Below are 22,156 nucleotides of genomic sequence, written 5' to 3' on the forward strand. Positions count from 1 at the left end.
TGATGCGAGATAACAGCTGCGTGGCAAGCTGCGCCCTGCGCGTAGTATCCGGCGCATGAACACACAGATCATTTGTACCCACAAGATGGGGAAAGGCTGACGGCCTCTAGGCAGTATTCTAAATAAGCCCTTTCGCAGTGCAATTTGCCCCCCAAAATTCGGCTGTTGGGATACAACTTTAAATTGTGTGAGTGCAAAATTGCAATACCACATTGTACTGACTTTATGTGTTGATTGTCTGAGACTGCACTTCAAGTTGCTCTGCGTCAGATGAAATTGCACCACAACTTTCAAACTGTGGTGCAAAAAGTAACACCCCAAGGTAAAAAAATAATTTGAAGACTGACAATAGGAGTTTCAAAATCCAATACAAAAACCATTGTTTATACAAGATTTGAAATGAGCCAATACTAAGTACTTACTCTGAACAATTTGTATATCCTGAGCTTGTCAAATGCATACAACATTTACAACTACGAATATAATTACTGTGATACCTATTTTTACTTTTATTGAATATTCTAGAAAAAGGACAAAGTACATTAATTATCAAGGCTAATCATTAACAACAATGACAACTAAATTATTTGCTCTGAATTATACTGTAGGTGTATGTATCACCCATGGGGGGGGCAAATTTTTGGCAGACTTTTTTTGCCAATTTTCTACCTCACACTTTAAACAATGGAATCTGTATTTCAGTCAGTTAGTCCCCTATGGAAGACATGACCTTAATCTTCCACACATTACTTGGATGGGTGACTCCATTTGAAATCTACACAAGCTGTGTGGAAGAGTAAGGATGTGTCTTCCATATAGGGTGTATGGATTTCAACTGGAATAGCCTAACACATCTGGGAGATAGGGGAGCATGGAAGCAGTGGCAGCCAAAGGGGAGGGGGAATAAAGGCTCCCCCTGTGAGAAGTCTTGCTCCCTTGTGGATGCTGGCTACCCTGATATTTAAGATGCCTTTTTTATAATTGTTAGTCCATTTTGTCAAAATTCCCCCCCCCCTTGAAAGCTGCCCTCCCCCACCCTCTAATAATAGCTAACCAACTGGTACCAAGGCAAACGCATGGGGCACCCAAAGCAATTTTCTTCCAGTGCTTGGGTTATTTTCCCTGCAAATTATATCTACAGAGTAAAGTTGGTGATGAACTGATAGGGCCTATGTACATGTTCATGTACACCCAGAGATGTTATGGTTTTAATGCAAAATATTGATTTTGGTTTGTATTACTGGGAATTTATGGTTATCATACATGCACGTAAATCATATAGATCAACTGCACATGCACACCTGTTTGAGGTAATAGCATTGTTGTCGAATTGTGTCACCTAATTGAAAAAATATGCACGGTTGCCACGCATACGATGCGAGTCTCACTCATTTTGGGCAAGCACTTTCTCACGCTAAGGTAAACATCTCACGCATGTCAAAATATAAAGTAATTTTTTGAGTACTTCTGAGGGCCGGGTATGCGCTGATGATCGGCGATCGCGTAAAAGTGGCGAGGTCTCCTCCCCTTCTACTTGTCGATGACCAATGGGTCAACCATTTGTTGTAAGACCAAAAATCAGCCAATCCGTGTGGTTGTTTATCACTTCTGTGTTTACGCTCGTGTACATGCACACTTGGTGCACAGCACATACCACAGATCAATAAAAAAATTTACTTTAGTTTTCAAAGAAATTTTTTTGTCCCTTTAATCTCCAATTTTAGATTCTCAAGCACTCTAGCTAGCGAAACAAATCAGAGAGTCAACAATTAACAATTTAATCAGCAAAACCCTTGTTTGACAATATTTTATGCCAATCCAAAAATTTGACAGTCCTGTAATTCATCATCACTGTTTGTATTTTATTTAGTAGTAAACATGGTAAATAATAAAATAAAATGTGCATTAAATCACTGATTATATGCAGGCATCAATATGTACAGGCTGGTAGGACTATATTTAAAAGCATTTTGGGAAGGGTTCTCTTTTTTTTCAATTACCTATAATATAATGGTGCCTTGGGCCACAGTGGTCAACAATTCCTGTAACGTTTGCTGAGGCTTGTGGATTTATGTTTTTATCTATCATTCAGTAGACATGAAAATAACGACATTTCATTGGTTAATAATAGCCAACTAATATACCGGTATTCGTATCGTTCAGTAACTAGTTTTCATATGCACTGTAAAATATATAGCCATATTATTCAGTTCTTAATCAGTACCAGTAATCAACGGTCTGTATGCATTAATTGTATCGTAACCGTGTTGATCGCATGCGGAAGAGACGACAATTCCACACAACCTCGCATCGCGCGCTAATTGTGTGTCACATGTTGGCAATGGCGAGGGCGGTAGTCGCATGACTGAAACTGCTGTACACATGCATGGGAAGTGTTTGGAGTAACTCGATTTTTTTTAGGATTGTGATTATTTATTTACTTGTTTATATTAAATTCATGTCTATTCCACTGAATGATAAATTTGATACCCTCTGTCTGTTCATGCAATACGAAAAAATATCACTGGTTTGAGGTCATATTGCATGAACAGGAGATAACTTATATTATCTTATCTAGTACTATCATTATCAATGTTGAATTGATCATCAATGTTTCCTATATAGATATTTTGTGTTCTACAAAGCACAATCCTGGTTGCTTTTGGAAATACATACCGGTGCTGAAAAACAGCATATCAGGTCGAACAGCCTTGACATACCATATACTTGTACTCTCCTTAAATACATCAATAATCCAAACTTTAGTATCAATTATGATAGATGATGCGCAAACGATGACACACAATATTTGGTTATATATATGCAGACGTGTTTGTTGACATTAAAGTGCACAATTGATTATGGATCCCAGTCAGGTGGTTGACTCAGTATACATATCCCAAGGATATCGAGCATGGCCGTTTGTTGCCGATATGAAGATACCATCTTCCTATACATAGCATGTTGTTGTGACTAGTGAGGGCATGATCTAGAACTACATAAACAGATAACGCAGTTATAATACACTTAGCCCAGTCAGCTCGCTATGCACACACATACACACAACACATCTGTGTGCTAAATCGTCTGCACAGAATCGATCTGCAATTATGCACACAAGAACTATTCCGGATAAAAACAATACCAGATTGCAAGCTGAAACAATTGAAATCCAGAGTTAGTCATGGGTCCCATGAACAATCAATGCCCTGTGTACATTACATGGACCTTGTGTTCTGTACATCCCATAACACTCTACCGCACAGTGAGTAATAGTACTGTGTACATAATGCCGTGCAGGTAAAACCCATTTAGGGAAATGATAATGCAATAGCTGTTATAATACTATTAGCATGTGATTATTTATAGAAATTATTTGTGGTATGAAATTTTTGTGCTTATTGCTTATTATTAATATTAGCTATAGCCTATATCACATTTTCATTTTCAGTGTATTCAGGTTGGTAGATTTAAATTTTTAAATTTAAGCAAGTAGAAATGATTTTTGAATCATATTGTATGGTAAAAACAATAATGCTTGACATTTCAGCATGCACATTATTATCAATTTACATCAATATATTTTTTTTCTAAATAGTGCCCTTCCCTTATAAAGTGGCGGTGCCAGGAATTTTTTTCAGGGAGGGGGGCATTAGGGGTAAAAGTGAATTTGAGGGGAGCAAAATCAACAAATTTTGTGCAAAATTACCACAAAACGTAGACATTTTCTTAATTTTTGTAGTTTTTACAGGGGGGGCAAGGAGCACCCCTCCTCTGGTGCTGCCACTGCCCTTATAGTGACGTCCACTAATAAAAAGGGGTTGGGCTCTAACATAATTTGCTTCTTCAGTTCCTGATTTTGTCATACATCTAGGTCAGAAGATTTCTTACACTTCCCACACTGCATTTCTTCTTCTGTAATGATTTGCTCAATTGGTGCACATACCGTATTTCGTCAAATAGTTGCCCCCCCTCAAATAAACGCCCCACCACTTTTTTCAACCAAGATGTTTCAAAAATGCCGATATTTCCATGCTATCTTGTGTAGTAAGCTTACCAAGTTGCGCACATGGTCGATAATAGTGTCAATAATTGGCAAAAATCTGGATCAGAAACCCGGAAGTGAGCCAGAAGTCAGTGTTTCTAGTTCATAGTTCGTCATTTTAGCGTGTGTTTTTACTTTACCTAATGATTTAAACGGGAATTATCGTTCTAAAATTGACCTTGAATAAACGCCCCCCTTGGGAAAATGTAACGCCCCCGGGGGCGTTTATTTGACGAAAAACGGTAGTGACAAAAATACCTTGATCTTAGACATACCATATATCCAGATCTTGTAAATAATAAGGAATTTTTTTTATTACCGACCCATGTTACACTGAATAGCAATAGGGAAGAAATACATTGTGGCAAGTGCAGATACCTTCTCTGGGTCTAGAAATTCTCTGTTTTTTAACTTTTTCTTTGAAACATGAATTCCCAAATATTTGTTTTTTACACAGAAATATCCAGTTTGAAAGTTAGAAAAGTGAATTCGGTGAAATAATTTCAGTAAATCTGCACCCCACAAAAAATCCTGGCCACAGGCTTACCAATAATGTTCATAAGGAGACAGGCCTTAAGGAAATAAATAACTGACTGATTGAATAGTTACAAACTGCATGATTGTTCTGGGAGCTTACAAGTAAGACTGTTTTTACTATTTCTAAATTTCTAAACATTTAAACTGACTTTCAGGACAACTCATTCAACTAACCTTGACACACATCTACATCACAAGAAGTCTTACAATGTATGATATTGTGATAGGGCCTCTTCTGATGAAGATGGGGACATTGGGGGGGGGGGGTGTCTAGTTGTCACCCCAATAAAAAAATCAAATTTGTTGTGCTTATTTTAAAAGTATTTAATATCACTGTCAGCATATATATTTCTCAGAAATGCAATGTATATACCGTATTTAGTCAAATAGTCGCCCCCTCAAATAAACGCCCCCACCACTTTTTTCAACCAAGATGTTTCAAAAATGCCGATATTTCCATGCCATCTTGTGTAGTAAGCTTACCAAGTTCCCCACATGGTCGATAATAAGCGTCAATAATTGGCAAAAATCTGGATTGGAAACCGAAGTGAGCCAGAAGTCAGTGTTTCTAGTTCATATTTTGTCATTTTAGCGTTATTTATCGTTCTAAAATTGACCTTGAATAAACCCCCCCCTTGGGAAAATGTAACGCTCGGGGCGTTTATTTGACTAACACGGTAATTTTCTTGCAAAGGATTTGTGCTATACAATTTACAATGTACATTGTAATCACTGCAGAAAATTCTACTACATCACAGCCTAAATCCAAACTTGAACCCTAAGTTTACTCTAAACCTATTCAGGGACTGCCTTTTGAGGAGAACGAGAGCAATCACTCTCTACTGCTCTCCTTAAATCTGATGTAGGAGAGTGATTTTTAGCTCTCCTTTGTTGACCATTCTCTCCTTACATTCTATTGTAAATGCTCTAAACAGCTCTCCTTGAAAGCCCCAGAAGAGCTATTTAATGCTCTCCTGCAAATTCCAAAAGACAGTCCCTGCCTATTCTATTCTGAATGCTCAGTCCTTCAGTAGTTTAAAATTTGGGAATACATAATGTACGATACCGTACATCTAATAATGGCACTTCTGCCACTAAAAAAATCTTTCAAACCCACACGCTGTATGTGAAAGCCATTATGTGTATTAATCAGAAGACAAAGTCTACAAAAATAGTATGTTGCAGTTCCAATATTACATTTAAAATTTTTATAAAACATTTAAGATATTCCAGACAACCCTGACCTTAAAAGCGGGCTTAAAACACATGAAGGGCACAGGGTACTCCCATACTACTTTTGAACTACACATAACATATGCAATTATGCATGCCATTGCCAAATCAATTCACACACCTGATACATAGACAATTAGACATGGGTATTATCTGGGAAATTCCCTAATTCTAGCTACATGTACAATGTGCATATAATATTTTGCAATAAACCTTTGACGAGAGCATATTTAAAGCGTACATCGCGTATTTCATGTATTTACAACATTAAACGCACTGTCTCTGATTGGCTGCCGAGGCGATCTGCTGTTGCCAGTGTAAATTTATCAATGAACTTTGTGCGCCGTACGCGTTGTTAGCGCCGACTTTGCAACATCAAGGCAGGACTATGCGCTTGTCAAAGGTTTACTGCAAAATATTATAGTAATAGTATTGTCAGTACATAATCATATAATGGCCAATATTTTAACATGATCAAATATCAAATTTTAAACCAAATAGATCAAAATTGGCAAATTGCATAAAACTGCATACAACTACCACTTTTACAGTAAAAAAAATGATTTTGTCAGGCAACAGACTCGTCAGTCGTCATATTGTCAGACTGCATCATACAAATATGCAGGTAACATTATGCAAATTATAATTTTACGTGCTTTGTAGATTTTTAACTACATTGCTTGTTTTTAATTTTGAGTTTTCTTACATAGACCTAAACATTAAAAGAACATATTCAAGTGTTTTTATTTTCGCGGTTAGCTGCATTGAGCGCGAAAATTAATGTACCACAAAAATGTCCACTTTCACAGTAACTGGAATGTGTGCACAAGAACATGATCACAATCAAATTAGATGGAACTAAAAATAGCTAAAGAAAAGGATGTTGTGTAATATCTGGTGATACAAGTACCGGTAATAAAATTTTAACTAGATAAAATATCTGGGATGAAATAATAATTTTTTTTTTTAAAACCTGCATGGCTGAATCATGCAAGTTGGATCTAAATACATGTATACAATGTACATATATCACATCAGCAAGCATGAGAATGGTTTTTTTGAAAACTGCCTGAAAAAGTATGGGACAAACGAGGCTGAAAATTAATAAAAATGGATAACGAAACTGCCTGAATTTAGGCAAAAGCCTGAAATTTCTCATGCCCGCATCAGGATGCATGTTGCTGTTGAAAAAAGCCCTGAAATGGTGCAAGCGAAGTGAGCAAGCCGAACACTTGATTGGAACACCATCTTTTTAGCGAACACTAAGGATCATGCAATAGGCTTTGAGGATATCACCTCTCTAAAAGGTTCTTTTTTGCTCTTTTTATGATGAAAGAATTCAGGTGATGAGAAATTGTACAGAAAATACCATTCAAGGACATGTTCAGTAAAGGACATATTGAAACATGACGTTACTTATAAATCCTGATTTTGAAAGTAAAATATGGTGTCAACTTGTCCGTTTGGAAAAGTGCATGACTCATCATGGTTGTCCAATGTGGACAAGAGGTTAGTGTTTATTTCAATCTGCTGTCAAGACATAATGATTGAGTAAAATAAGACATTATTTTGGAGAATACAATTAGGCAACAAAAAAACCTTTGTTCTAGAGGCGGATGGATCTTTCAAATACATGTAGGGTCAGTTGGTCAGGCATTTTTTTTCCATGGAGGCTAAAAGTACCCTAAAAATTAACAAAAATGTTAAAATCTGAAAAATTTGAAGATAATTTGCAAACATAATTCCTAAAAATTTTTAGCCAAAAGTAATACATTTTTGCCCTAAAATGGCTGATTTTACAAGATTTTAACAAAATTTTAACAAAATCTCCAAAACACAAATTTTGTGTCAGTTGACGGGCTTTGTTTGGTTTTTTTTTGTCACCTTACAGTAGGGTGGCCACAATGCTAGCTATTGTGTGTACCCCTGCCTACATACACCCGGGGTACTCAGTACAAATGGCCATATGGGGACGTGCAAACATGGGTCGCATTTTCGGTCGCTTGGTATATCAATGACCCCTTATTTTTCCGTTTTTGTGGTATACGTATGGGTAGTAAGTTGAAATTGGTATTGAAATGGGGTCTAAATCAGATTTTGGTATATCAATGGGTCGAAAATCTTTAAACTCACTTGCATGAATTTCACGAAAATAAATTGTCTGAGCGCGTCCAAATAAGGTACATCGCAATCCAAATAAGGCAAATCAGAATCATTAATTCAGAGGTGGGCAAATCAATTGATAGTCCGATTAGCAAACGTTGAGTTGTCATTGCAAACAGATGGCGACACTCTTCCGGTGTAGTATATGCGAGCCCAGCACTACTTGTTTACTCCGGCCAATTTTGATAAATCACTGAAATACTATCGGTATCGAAGTTGCAACAGCAATTTTTTCATCGCTGTTTTTTAAGTCAGTTTTGCCTCTCGGAACTCGGGATCGCAAAATTTGAGTAAATTAACTGCCGATTGTTAAATGCATCGAATCATATAAATAGGTTTTATCAACAATCGGGTAAGTTTTTAGTGTAAAGTTGAGTTTTATTTTTGGTGCCGAATTCAGCTGACATGACACGCGACAGCACTGCCAAAATTGCCAAGATCACACACGATCGATATGCATGGGTCAAATTGATGTTGTTTTGGTTCGATAATTCAATGATAATTGCAATTGCATTGAACAGAAATGCGTGCATATTAAATTTGTTTAAAATTTCAATAAATCATGAGTGGGACGAAAAAAGGTACCGTACAAAAAAAATATACATGTAAATAAAAAATTCATGTTATGTTGATGTTCAAAATTTCTTTTTTCGTTCTTCTTTCACCATGCAGGGTATGATGGGGGGGCACTGGCTTCACCACTGTTTTCGTGGTTTTTGTATGTTGTTAAATAAAATTTAAAATAAATAAGTGCAAGAATCATCTTTCCCTACACAATATTTGTTACAAACTAGGCTAGATATTGGCCCCTACAAGACAAACGAACATAGATGAAAGAAACAGAGAAAACAAAACAATAAATATATTTTGGATTTGTATTCATTACAAAATAAGGGGTGGTGCAACAATTATGTGTGCCCGGGTTGTGAATTCTCAAAATGTTCTGCCAAAATTGCCCCCCCCTTTGGTCTGCCAAAAATCTTTGCCCCCCTATAATTCACCACCCCGGGGGTACACATAATTATTGCACCACCCCTAACAAACAAAATAATAATTAATAAATGATAGACCCTTGATAATAGAATAAAAAGTACAAAATACAGTAAACAAGAAATAAAACAAATGATGTGAAAATTTGTTACAGTATTCTAAACGTATAGTGGTATATGGATGGGTCAGTATATGGGTTGGTATATCAATGGGTGGTATTTTTTGTCTTTTCAACTGGTATAGTCATGGGTGTCGTTTCTATGTTGGTATATGCATCGGTAATAAAAATCAGGTTTGAAGTGGTATAGCCATGGGTCCTACTTCAAAATCTTCGGAGGCACACCCCTACCCAAAAAAAATTTGAGTACCCCGGGACATACACAAATGTATGGTGAAAATGTAACAGATTCTGCAGCAGTTGGAAAACTTTTGGGCATTTTGAATTCCATATAATTTGTCTCCTAGTAACTTCTGTGCAAACCCGACTACCTAATTAGATAGAAAATATTCTACTCGTAATGAAGGTGAATGTAGCATTTTTGTACGGTTACGCATAAAAAAGTTACGCACAAAATAATTTTTTGTCATCAAATAAAACTATTTTCCCAAAGATGTACAATTATGCTATAAAACCACCATTTGATCAATAAATCAATAACTACTTGCCTTGAGTTGCTGAATTTTCAGTGCAGTAGTTGTAGTCCTTGCCCCTATAATATACATATTTTAATTGTCACCAATGCGCTTTAATTTGTGAGAAAAATGCAAAAATAGGCACAAAATTGGCCAGGGGTGTAGTACCCCCTTAATAGGCCCATAACAGGCTGAAAATTAATAAAAATGGATAACAGGACTGCCTGAATTTAGGCAAAAGCCTGAAAATTCTCATGTCTGCATCAGGATGCACGTTGCTGTTGAAAAAAGCCCTGAAATGGTGCAAGCGAAGTGAGCAAGCCGAACACTTGATTGGAACACCATCTTTTTAGCGAACACTAATTCATGCAATAGGCTTTGAGGATATCACCTCTCTAAAATGTTCTTTTTTGCTCTTTTTATGATGAAAGAATTCAGGTGATGAGAAATTGTACAGAAAATACCATTCAAGGACATGATCAGTAAAGGACATTGAAACATGACGTTACTTATAAATCCTGATTTTGAAAGTAAAATATGGTGTCAACTTGTCCGTTTGGAAAAGTGCATGACTCATCATGGTTGTCCAATGTGGACAAGAGGTTAGTGTTTATTTCAATCTGCTGTCAAGACATAATGATTGAGTAAAATAAGACATTATTTTGGAGAATACAATTAGGCAACAAAAAAACCCTTGTTCTACGGGCGGATCTTTCAAATACATGTAAGGTCAGTTGGTCAGGCATTTTTTTTCCATGGAGGCTAAAAGTACCCTAAAAATTAACAAAAATGTTAAAATCTGAAAAATCTGAAGATAATTTGCAAACATAATTCCTAAAAATTTTTAGCCAAAAGTAATACATTTTTGCCCTAAAATGGCTGATTTTACAAGATTTTAACAAAATTTTAAAAAAATCTCCAAAACACAAATTTTGTGTCAGTTGACGGGCTTTGTTTGGTTTTTTTTTTCACCTTACCGTAGGGTGGCCACAATCCCGGGGCCACAATGCTAGCTATTGTGTGTACCCCTGCCTACATACACAAATGTATGGTGAAAATGTAACAGATTCTGCAGCAGTTGGAAAACTTTTGGCCATTTTGAATTCCATATAATTTGTCTCCTAGTAACTTCTGTGCAAACCCGACTACCTAATTAGATAGAAAATATTCTGCTCGTAATGAAGGTGAATGTAGCATTTTTGTACGGTCACGCATAAAAAAGTTACGCACAAAATAATTTTTTGTCATCAAATAAAACTATTTTCCCAAAGATGTACAATTATGCTATATTCAGTTTTACAATCTAGACCCTCAGAGCAAAATCCTGTGCAAAAATCAGACAATTTGGTTGTGTAGTTTAAGAAATACAGGCCTTTGAAGGTCAAAATTGGCACATAATAGCGCCCTCAAAGGTGAAAATCACATGATATATTTACCTTAAAAGTCCTGGCAAAAGAGTTATTTATTGTGATTTCAGCCATTTTAAAAATGTTGTACATGTAAAGAAGCAAATATAGCAATTATGACCCTGGATTCTTAATATTTGCATAAATGAACATTAAATAAACAAAAACAATACATCTCGTGCCTTCTTTGGCTTTATTCCCACAATTATCGCTCCGTGAATATGCAAATTTATGACAAAATCAGGATTTTCCTAAAAATGGGGTAAAAATGGGCAATTTTGTGAATCTTTAAAAGGCTGTATATCTTCACAACGGATTGTTTGATTGAGTTGATTCATGAGGTTTTTAAAATCATTTTACAGCAGGAACAATCCTGACAGAAAAAGTAATTCCAGGGGTTGGTTTGAAATTTTCATGTGACCACCCTAGAGAAGTTTATCTTCCAACCAATTTTCCTTTTGACCTAATGCATCTGCATGTAAAATTTAATGTCAATACTAATATGACATATTGGGCAAGAAAATTATTGTAATTAAATAAGACGACACTAACAGCGGCTAAAATTAGCTGCAAGTATTGATACTGAGAATTCAAAGAGCAGTATTTGTTTACAGTGGTCATTGGTCAGCCATGGTCTCATCATATTCTTTCTTTGTGAAACCTACAAAATGCAATGCACATATGTAAGATATCACATCACAAAAAAAAATTCCTATCAATGGAACTAAAAATAGCTGGTAGTGGTAGCTTCGTGTATTGCACCACTTCCTGGGACCACTTCAAAGAGCAAAGTGTACAATCAAGCACATTATGGATCAGTCACACATGTATATCATCATCCTACTACGATAATTGCCCATGTCAATTTTGAGAACAAAGTACAAAATATGGTCCAAGCATGCATTTAAATATATTTAATCACCAATCTTTGCACAAGAACACATGATAATGAGACAAATTAAACGGAATATTATTACCGGAATAATCTATAATATTTATCAGATATACATTGTAATTAAGGTGATTGTATAACTGATGCATGCTTGAACCATATTTTGTACTTTGTTCTCAAAATTACAAATAATGACTTACGCAATTATTGTTATTTAAGAAATAAAGGGTAATGCATTATCCTTTACATGAAAATAATGTGTCCGAGGCAGTAAAAACGTAAATAATGGGTGAGGCGCAGCCGAACCCATTATTTAAACGCTTTTACTGCCGAGGACACATTATTATGTAAAGGATAATGCTGCACCCTTTATTTCTATTCTATTACCACAAAATAGTGCGATTTAAAGAGAAAATATCACATTTTTTGCCCAAATATTTCAAGTTGTTTACCTTAAGGTGGAGCGCCTACGCGTAGCCAAAGCGTAAGTGATAGCGAGTATTGCAGAACGCGTAACCAAGCGTAATGCTTTGCGTAGAATGCGTAACGACGCTAATATACAGCATCGCGCTTTGCTGTGCGCTGTGATGCGAGAAGAACATAAAGTTCTTTGCCCTGGCCACTTTATTGCTAATTAATGGTCTTTCACATGACGCGTTTCAACAAATCACACTGCGCGATTTGAATAATGGGTCGTGGGGGTAATAGAATGTAAAATAGGGTGACAATATTCAGCCTATTAGCACCCCCTCCTCTAATATGTACCCCTTAACATTTGGAATTTCTGAAGTTGCATGTCTAAAACATTACAAATACAAATTATGTCTAATTTCTTAAAAAGAAAATGACTGGCCTAACTTTCTGGCATGGGATTTTGATGATTCTGATTTTTAACAGTTGCTGTACACTATGTATTTAAAAGTTTGTGTAAATTCACAATTATGACTATCATTTTATAAGCATCCCAAAAGTGATGCGACCACGCTAAGGTATACCAAATATGGTACATGTATGTACTTTTTATCCAGGGTTCTCTATATTTTTGAGGTTGGCTGGTAATCTCTGTGTTCAGGGGCAGATTCAGTTGAGGTGATGAAGAGACAAAGTTCTGAAAAACCAAATAAATAAAATGCCTTGCAGACCATATAATTTTAGATTTTTAGCATGACTCTTTGTGCCATATATTGGGATACATCCATCCGTATACAATGTACCTCCTATGGAAGACGTGAAATTAACTTTCCACATAGAGAATGTGAATTTCAAGTAGGGTAACCTGAATGGTCGATTGGTCGACTCTAAAATCTACTCTTTAAATCTACAGCCCCTGTGTGGAAGATTAAGATCATAAGTGCAATGTAGCTAATATGTTTCCATGTATCCAAAATCAAAACTACCATGTTACTATATTTATCGGATTTATCTAAATCTAATTACTTATGTTTACATGTCACATTGATCTCCCACGTTGTGCCTGTAATAACACAAGTCATGATTATATTCTTTCCCTTGGTTTGACATTGAAAATGATTGCGATGATCAATAAACAAGCAGTGCCAAGCTGCCACTTTATCATCACATAAGTTATGATAATTATGATTTTATCACAAGATTTACATAGACTGCACAGAAAGGTAGGAAGATACAAGTCATGATTATTCTTTCCCCTTTGTTTGACATTGAAAATGATTGCGACGATCAATAAAAAAGCACTGCCACGCTGCCACTTTATCATCACATAAGTTATGATAAGTATGATTTTATCACAAGATTTACATAGACTGCACAGAAAGGTAGGAAGATACAAGTCATGATTATTCTTTCCCCTTTGTTTGACATTGAAAATGATTGCGACGATCAATAAAAAAGCACTGTTGACGCTGCCACTTATCATCACATAAGTTATGATAAGTATGATTTTATCACAAGATTTACATACAGAATCGACTGTGCACAGAAAGGTAGAGAGATGGGATATACATACTGACCTTCTACAGCAAACAGAATTTCTATAGCTGCCTTTTTTGTTGTATTACCCTTTTGAATACAGATGCTCATGATTTGATTTTAATTTCTCTTTACACTCTACTTTTCACCAAAAGCATCAAGAACTTGTCACTATTTACTAAACCAAAAATGGGCAATTGAGGGAAGATTGCTGTTAAATTTGCTAACGATATACCCCCAAAATCTGTGCAATTACCATATATTTACCACAAAATAGGGAGACAGCTTGAGGGGGACAATTATAGCCTATGCTCACAAAACAAAAAAGTAAACAATTTGAAATATTCCACTGAAAAGTACTTGTGTCTCTCAATCAGATTTTGTACCTCTCCCCCATCACATGAGTCACTCTATGTCTTAAGGCAGCCATTTTATAAACTACATCTATACTCAAAAAATAAATGTAGATATTTATATAGCGCTTTATGCCGTAAACAGCCTCAAAGCCCTTTACATTTATTCTGCCGTCATTAGAATATCATTAGAAAAATCCCTCTGGTACCATTGTTGCTTGTTTCCTCTTGTTTGTTAAACTCATGAGGCTCATAGGTCATAATTCGTTTGTCCAAACTGTAATGGTTGACCAATAACACTGTGGTCATTACCATTACCATTTGCAGCCAGTATTCATCTTATAGCCTAGGACAATGTCTTGTGTTTTATAAGTGAAGTGTTGAGATGCAGAAACAGATATACATTGTATCTATTTTTTTAAATTAGAGATATTTGCAAATATATCTGGTCAAATATGAAGAAAATAATAAGAAAACATGTTGAACTTTTGATCATAGTTTCCCAAATTTACCTACATTGCAGCATATTGGTGGCCTGTAGTAGAGAAGTTTGAAAATGGCAACTCTCGGGTTTTGCATCATTTCAAGCTATCTCCAACATCTTGACATTGGTATAATTGTGGACAAGCAAAACATAAATAAATTAAAACACCTGTTTTTGAAATTTGGAACTGGAAGCAGAGAGGCCACATAGCAGTTTTGAGAGGCCCAATTAGACCAAATCATCAGTGTTCGCAGTGGAAGTGTAAAAAAATTTAAATTTGTGTATAAATTGCTTTAAATCTTTATAAAAGTGAAGGATATGTCATTAAAATTGTCATTAGGTATTTTTGAAATGAAAATTTGGGAAAAAACAAGGTAAACAGCCATATTGACAAAGTTGAAACTTCATTCACAGTGTTCAAACTAAGCACTTATCCTCTTTTAATACACACCTATGACGTCGCGCTATTGTTTTACCGCTCCATTATTTTCCACGAATGGAGCGATGATCACAATAACACGCCATTCAGTAAATGCCTTTCTCTTTTCTCTGAAAAGCAAATACTTTTCAGGGTAAAATTATTGGCATTTACGAATGTAGTGTTAATATCAATTGCACTTTTGAAAAGCAAGTATTTGCGAAAAGTGCGGTATTGTTATCATCACTTCATTCATGCAAAACAATGATACGAAAAACAAGAAGAAAATGATTTTCATTAATAGGCCTACAATAAATTGAGGAAGCGGATAGCAACATTTGCACAGTATTGTCATGGGACCTGAGAGCACATCAGACATATCGAATTGCATGCTGAATAATGAGGATTGTCCCTATATCTAATAATAATAATAATTTTGATTTTGTGAAATTCGCGATATAATACAAATTATTAAAATTTCATATATTTTATATTTTTCCAAATGTAACAGTCCGCGAAGTAAACTTCATAAATCTACACCTTGTAGTTGAAAAAGATTTTTGAATAATTTTGAAAGGGTGCCCTAGGGGTTGAAAATAGCCTGACCAAAGTTACCCCGCATTTGGGGCAACTTTGGTCAGAGTATTACATTCCATGAAGAAAAGAAAATGAAAAAATTGATCTTCGCTGTATATGGGCAAGGTTTTGTTTTTGTGACATTTATCCCCATGCAAAATTAAGCAAGCACGCATCCTTGCTCACAAATATCGATTTTTATTTTGTCTGAAAAAAAATGCTCATTTTTGGTCAAAAATGCCAATATTTTCGTAACTTTCAAAGAAATTGGACATGAGCGACTTCTTCCAAATATATTTCTTAACAAATTGAGACCAAATATGACTAAAAACAATATTGCTGCAATGGAAATATGACCATTTAAAAATATATTTGAACGACCAAAGTTACCCCGCTTACCGAAGTTACCCCCATTTTACGGTCATTAAATATTACAATGTTAGGGACGCTCCATTTGATTTCGGAAGGGGGACTGGAAGTTGAGGTGGCTTTTATTTAGCGTCGAAGGCGGCGATGTTTGTTTTGTTTTTTGCCGACAAAGTTCAAGGACAATAATAGGCCTAGGTAAAATGTGTTGTAGTACATTTAAAATTTTCGTACCTTTTCGTACCTGATTTTGGTCCTTCTGCTGCGAATCAACGATATATATCCTCGGAATGATTCCATCACAAAATTATCCAAGATAAACAATAGTGTCCATAATTGCATGGTTGTTCCAAAATCGTAAACTCGATTCACAGAGAAGAGTACCATTGCTCAGGTATAGCGATAGGTGTAGTTTTCTTGAGGTTGACAACTGTAATGACCATTTCATATGAGCCTACATGCTATATGACCTTTTGCCAATTTTCCTTATTATGCAAAATAGAGACCTAAACGCAACATGACGCAACTACTTCAACAGTTAATACATTAGAAGTGGGCATAAAGAACTATTGATGGTCTAATCACTTTAATGATTTTACGAATCTACGTTTATTCAATTTGTGTAACAAACATTTTAAATCTTTATAATTCAAGAAGGTGGTTACGGATGATTTGAACTAAACACCTGGATCGTGATATGATGGGTATTTCTATAGAAATTTTACATAAAGCTGAGTCGGACTATTTTTGCACTCGCACCTAACATTTAGTACGATCATTATATTAGTGTATTGTCCGGCATCAATGAGTAATTGATCAATTTGTAAAGAGCAACCTATTTCAATAACACTCCATTCGTGAAAAATAATGGAGCGGTAAAACAATAGCGCGACGTCATAGGTGTGTATTAAGTCGGTTAATGGCGCGGATTAGAGCGTGAGTGGGTAAGAATGGCTCCGCCCGCTCCGCTGCTCAGCCATTCTTACCCACTCACGCTCTAATCCTTGGCCATTATCCTATACATAAATCATAATTTATAAACTACAAAACTTGACATTAAATTTTGACTTTTGACTTCATGTTTGATTGTAATTTGTATTCATTAGCAAGATCTATAGACCGCACTGCTAGCACATAGTGATGTCCATTTGTTCAGCATGTCCAGTTCTGAATATTGTTAATTAACCATTTCACTGAGTTACCCAATGGTGACAGTGCTTGAGGTCCGCATGATTCAAATGGCAAATTTTGAAGCTTGCACCGGTTTAACAATTTGTGGCTACGGATTTTCCAGAACAAAAGACATTTTAAAAACAAATTTGATTTTTTTGCACTCAAAAATATGACACATTTTGGGGACAACCTGAGTACTACAGAGAGCGTACCACCAGTCAAAGTCCCCATGTATTATATGGTGTAAGTTCTTGCATATTCATGAGGGCCGATTGTTCGATCGTGCCGTGTCTAACTATCACGCGATAGACCGTGAAAATATGCGGTAATTGCCTAGCAGTCTCGCCTGGCGCATTTCATGGAACAATCGGCCCGCATTATCGGATGATGCAGAGAGTTTGACTGGTGTTACGCTCTCTGTAGTACTCTGTGGGGACAACCTAAATGTTTTGAGGACAAGCAGAATTTATGCTTTAGTTATCCTCGGGATAACCTCATATTTTCCTTATTTCGGACACTGCTCATTCATACATGTAGCTAATTTCTTTACTTACCTGGAAGTATAGATATTACAGCTTGTGCCTTTAAATACACAGCTTTAATACACAGAGTTATGTGTACGAATTATTATGAGGAATTTTCACTCAACAGATCATTGGCATGATATACCGTGCTTACAATGTGAATAAATCACATTTATTCAAATCACAATTTAAATCACATGATTTTTTTTCAAAAAATCAATGGGAATCAACTTTTTAATTTTTTACCATTTTTGATAAACGTTAATTTCTTCGTTGAATTGACTGTTAAAATTACTTCATGCCTTATGTTTCTACAACTTTTGAATACAATTAAAATACCTCTATGATGTCACTTTATCTGTTGCAACACATTCATCTTCAAGTGCAGAATTCAACAGGTTTTTTCCCATGATTTTACCAATTTTTTTTCTTTGAAATTTTCACATGTAAAAACACGTTTTGATTTTTTGTATACCTGATTGCACATATGTCTAGCATTCCACTGGTCTCTTTTGACTTGATCATGGGATATGGCAGTTCTTGGAATTAAAAAAAAAAAAAGATTTAAATAAAATCATCAACACATCTATGCCAATAACAGATGTGCAAAAAACTGAATTTCGATGATTTTTTCCGAATGAGAAAATCACTGAATGGACCTTTAATTACACCAAGTACTTACATATATATGTACTGCAGGTTGATCTGTAGACTCTTGCGCAGGTCTTGTTGAGGAGGCATTTGGTTCTGTGATTGGTATAGTGTCGGTTGACGTTGCCGACGTATCCGAAGGCCTATGTTCGACCCCTCCTCCAGGAGGAGGATTGGCGCCTCGTTGAGGCATTATCTGAGGAGTTGACGATAATGATAATCCAAGGTGTTGCGTGACTAGATCAACTAAATCATCTTTTTCTCTACAAGTCTCAATGGAGATATTCCTGGCCTGCAAGAATTGCCTGAGATCTTTGAGTTTCATTTGCATGACGTCGCCGCGGCTGATTAGACCCTCGAATATGCGACACGTGAAGCAGCACTTTCTGGGCTCTTTGTGGATGCAGCTAGCACAGTAGTACTTTTCGCAGTCCAAACAGCGATACTGAAAAGGCAAATACATACATATTGCTTTAAAATTTGTGTTCATAATGAAATAAAATACTACAAAAACTAAACGTGGTTAATATTTATTTTGTCAAATTGCCTAATGTTATTCGATATTAAGAACGCAGCAGTATTTTCAAAGAAAAAACCCAGAATTTAAAAGTTGCATTGTAACATGTAAAACCGCCATTATCTTTGCATGGAATTCATATCAATGCAATTTAATGCAACTTTTAAATTAAAGGCCCATTCAGTGATTTGCTCATCCGGACGATCGTAAAAATCATCAAAATTCAGATTTTGGTACCTTTGTAATTGGCATAGATGTGCTAACATAGCCTGCTAGTGGTTCGGTCGAAAGCCGTGTATTTTAGACAAAATAAAGCATTTGCATGATTCTGGACTTTTGATACTGACAGTACAAAAAGTCCGACTCGAGATCGAAAGAAGCTCACTCTCCACCGTACCAACGCGCTATGTATTGTTTCTACTACTTATTACATCAGTAGCTACTATTTTAAACAAAATACACAATTTTAACTGTTTTTCATATTTGAATTGACCGTTAGTTTGCCTCGGTGACCTTTAATTGCTTATTTTGTTTTCTACTACAAAAATTAAGCGTCTGTTTTAAATCAATTTAGACTCTACTTCCCCGTGTTAGAAACACTGGACTAGGAAGTTTTTCCAGTCGATTGGTGGCGACTGTACTGAAAATCTCGATTTTCTCGAGTCGATCTGAGTTGAAGTAGAAAACCTTTCTAAAACTTCTGTTTTTGACTAATTTGTCGATGTATTCAGGGAAAAGTGGTTTAATGAAATTCTGTAGACTTTTTCTTTATTTCTAAGCATCTCTGACAAATTTCCATTTTTTTTAATGTTCCTGTGAAATCACTGAAAGGGCCTTTAAGGTTTTTTTCTTTTAAAATGCTAATGTATTGTTTAAATATTGATATAAAATTGGATCGATTGAGCCCATATATATTGGACGAGACATAGTCGAGTCCAATATTTTAAAACTCATAGCGAGACCAATAAATTTGGGCGTAAAGCATCCAATTTTATCATTATTATGTTTTGGATCCAATATTTTCACACACTTGGATCCATCAAAACATAATAATGAACAAAATTGGGCAAATGGTGTGTGAAAATGCACATACATAAACCATATCTTTCTTTCCATATTAAAATATTGTGAATATCAATAGCTCTGAAGCTATACAATGTAGATGAATTTGTAACTGATGCGTTACTTTTTGTGAAGTCTTTAGTTTTGTTCATACATGTAGCACTTCACCAATCTATTGGTTTGTTACCTCTTAAATAGAGTTGGGCGACTATCACTTTTTTCCTAGTCGGCAGCAAATAGTCGTGACTACAGTCGCGACTATCTGTGGTTAAAATTGGACTGAAAAATCGGGTGAAAGATTGGTGGCAATTTAGTATTTATAATGCATGATTACAGGACCTGTGAGTGCCGGCATCGCATCACAGTTTGCTACACAAACCAGCACTGTTGCGATACAAATTGCTACACTGTATCGCACGTTTGCGATGCAAATATTTGACTGTAAAATGCTGTAATATAGGCCTAACTTTTCTGTTCAATTAAATTCACTTGCCACTTTCCAGCAACAGCACAAGAAACTTCATATAATTTCTCAAACCTTCAATATTCCAATAGCGATCTTCGATTCGTTTCCATGTTTTGCTGTGCATGAAAATATTTAAACATGCCGGTACGGCAGTGCATATTTTCCATGGTATGCTCATGAACGTGTTGCATCGTGCATGTACGATTAACTTTCACCTCCGACCTACGTCACCTGACCTCATCTAGACTACTGCATTTGTCGCTACAGGGGTGGCATTGCAACATTACGACTGTTTGTCAGCTAATTTGTTTATTTTCCTGTTGCTTTCTAAATATTCTGTTACCACAATAAGCATAGCTTTTTGAAATTACGTGAAAAGTACTTCTAATCTAATAATATTTTCCTAAATTTTCCCTTTTGGAAAACACTTCTCGGAAGTTCTCACTGTTTCTTTCCAAAGTTTCTTTTTCTTCAGTAGTTGGTACAAACACCCAACCTGGGTCTGTACATGGACGCTATGACGTTGCTACACCTGTTATCGCTGCATAAATTATAATCATAATGAGATGTTTGACAGTTCTAAGTAATTTGAGTTTTTTGATGGCTTTTATCTTGTGGGAAAGTAGTTCGACAACAAGTCAACAACACCAATTTAATGATGATTTATGGACTTTATGATTACTTGTTGGTTAGTGTTATTATTGGTAATACAATGACTAACATTTTAGTATTTGGTTGGTTTTGGTTGGAATAACTGGCACTTTTAAAGTAATTTTTTAACACAAAAATATACTTGCATTAGTCGACTTTTGGTTTTCAATAGTCGTAGTCGCGACTATCAGTAATAGTCGCGACTAACGACTATTGCCGACTTAGTCGCCCAACTCTACTCTTAAACTCATTTCAGTCTTACAGGTGATATTCGGTTTCTTGAAGAGATTTTCTGCACGGTTTGGAGAGTTTTAGTTGGCTTACCTTTCGCTTGAAAATAGTAAAATTGGCTGAACAAGCCTCACACACCATCTCTGCATCATCTGTCTGCTGCTGTTGCTGGGAAGAAGTGGATGGACGAAGGCCCTGTGGTGGAGTCTGATTACTAACTGATGTGGACGGTTGGTTACCTTGTTGCTGCTGTCGAGAAGCCTGATTTGGGGGTCTTGTGGCAGAGACTGATGTCCCACCTGATGAGGTATACGAAGTAGAAGTTCTACGAGTTGTTTGATCCACAGTGGGCTTACCGACCCCTGAACCCATCAGCTAAACCTGGATTAATGATACAAAAGTCAAGTGATTAGAACAGTCAGCTAAACCTGGTTAGTTGAGAAGATGCAAAATGTGACAGACTTGGTTGATATTCTTGTACTGTAGTAGTAGTAGCACCATGGGCACTTACTGTCAAAATGCAATACAGATAGAGTAGAGCCCAGGGGAGGGGGTCTCTCATCTTTGGTTGGGGGGGGGGGGTTGTGCAGCTGAGACACCAAAAATATCTGACTTTAATACACCAAATCTGAAGAATAACAGACCCAAAACTATACCAATTTTTGGAAAATTATTGCAAATTGGCACTTTTTGGTGAAAATTATGAAAAAACACCATTCAGGCTATCCCTGAGGGAAGCACTGAACACAAATGACCATACAGGTATGCGACCCCATCTTTGCAAGGACTGTACAGCTCTAAAAGACCCACAAATTGTACCAAAAAAGAGCACTGAAAG

At 36.0% G+C, this 22,156-nt stretch overlaps 1 protein-coding gene across 6 annotated transcripts in view; it reads right to left on the reverse strand.

The window, feature by feature from the left end:
* LOC140164689 (E3 ubiquitin-protein ligase RNF34-like) overlaps positions 1-22,156 on the reverse strand; it is a 67,865-nt gene that overhangs the window by 27,140 nt on the left and 18,569 nt on the right. For all 6 annotated transcript variants that reach the window (XM_072188040.1, XM_072188039.1, XM_072188042.1 and 3 more), the window contains exons 2-3: positions 21,412-21,699; positions 18,423-18,836 (exon numbers count right to left, since the gene is read on the reverse strand). In XM_072188040.1, the coding sequence (XP_072044141.1) occupies positions 18,423-18,836; positions 21,412-21,690 (693 nt within the window). In that variant the 5' untranslated portion in view covers positions 21,691-21,699. The remainder of the gene's footprint in view (positions 1-18,422; positions 18,837-21,411; positions 21,700-22,156) is intronic.

Source organism: Amphiura filiformis, chromosome 11 (assembly GCF_039555335.1).
Source record: "Amphiura filiformis chromosome 11, Afil_fr2py, whole genome shotgun sequence".
In the NCBI taxonomy this organism is placed as follows: domain Eukaryota; kingdom Metazoa; phylum Echinodermata; class Ophiuroidea; order Amphilepidida; family Amphiuridae; genus Amphiura; species Amphiura filiformis.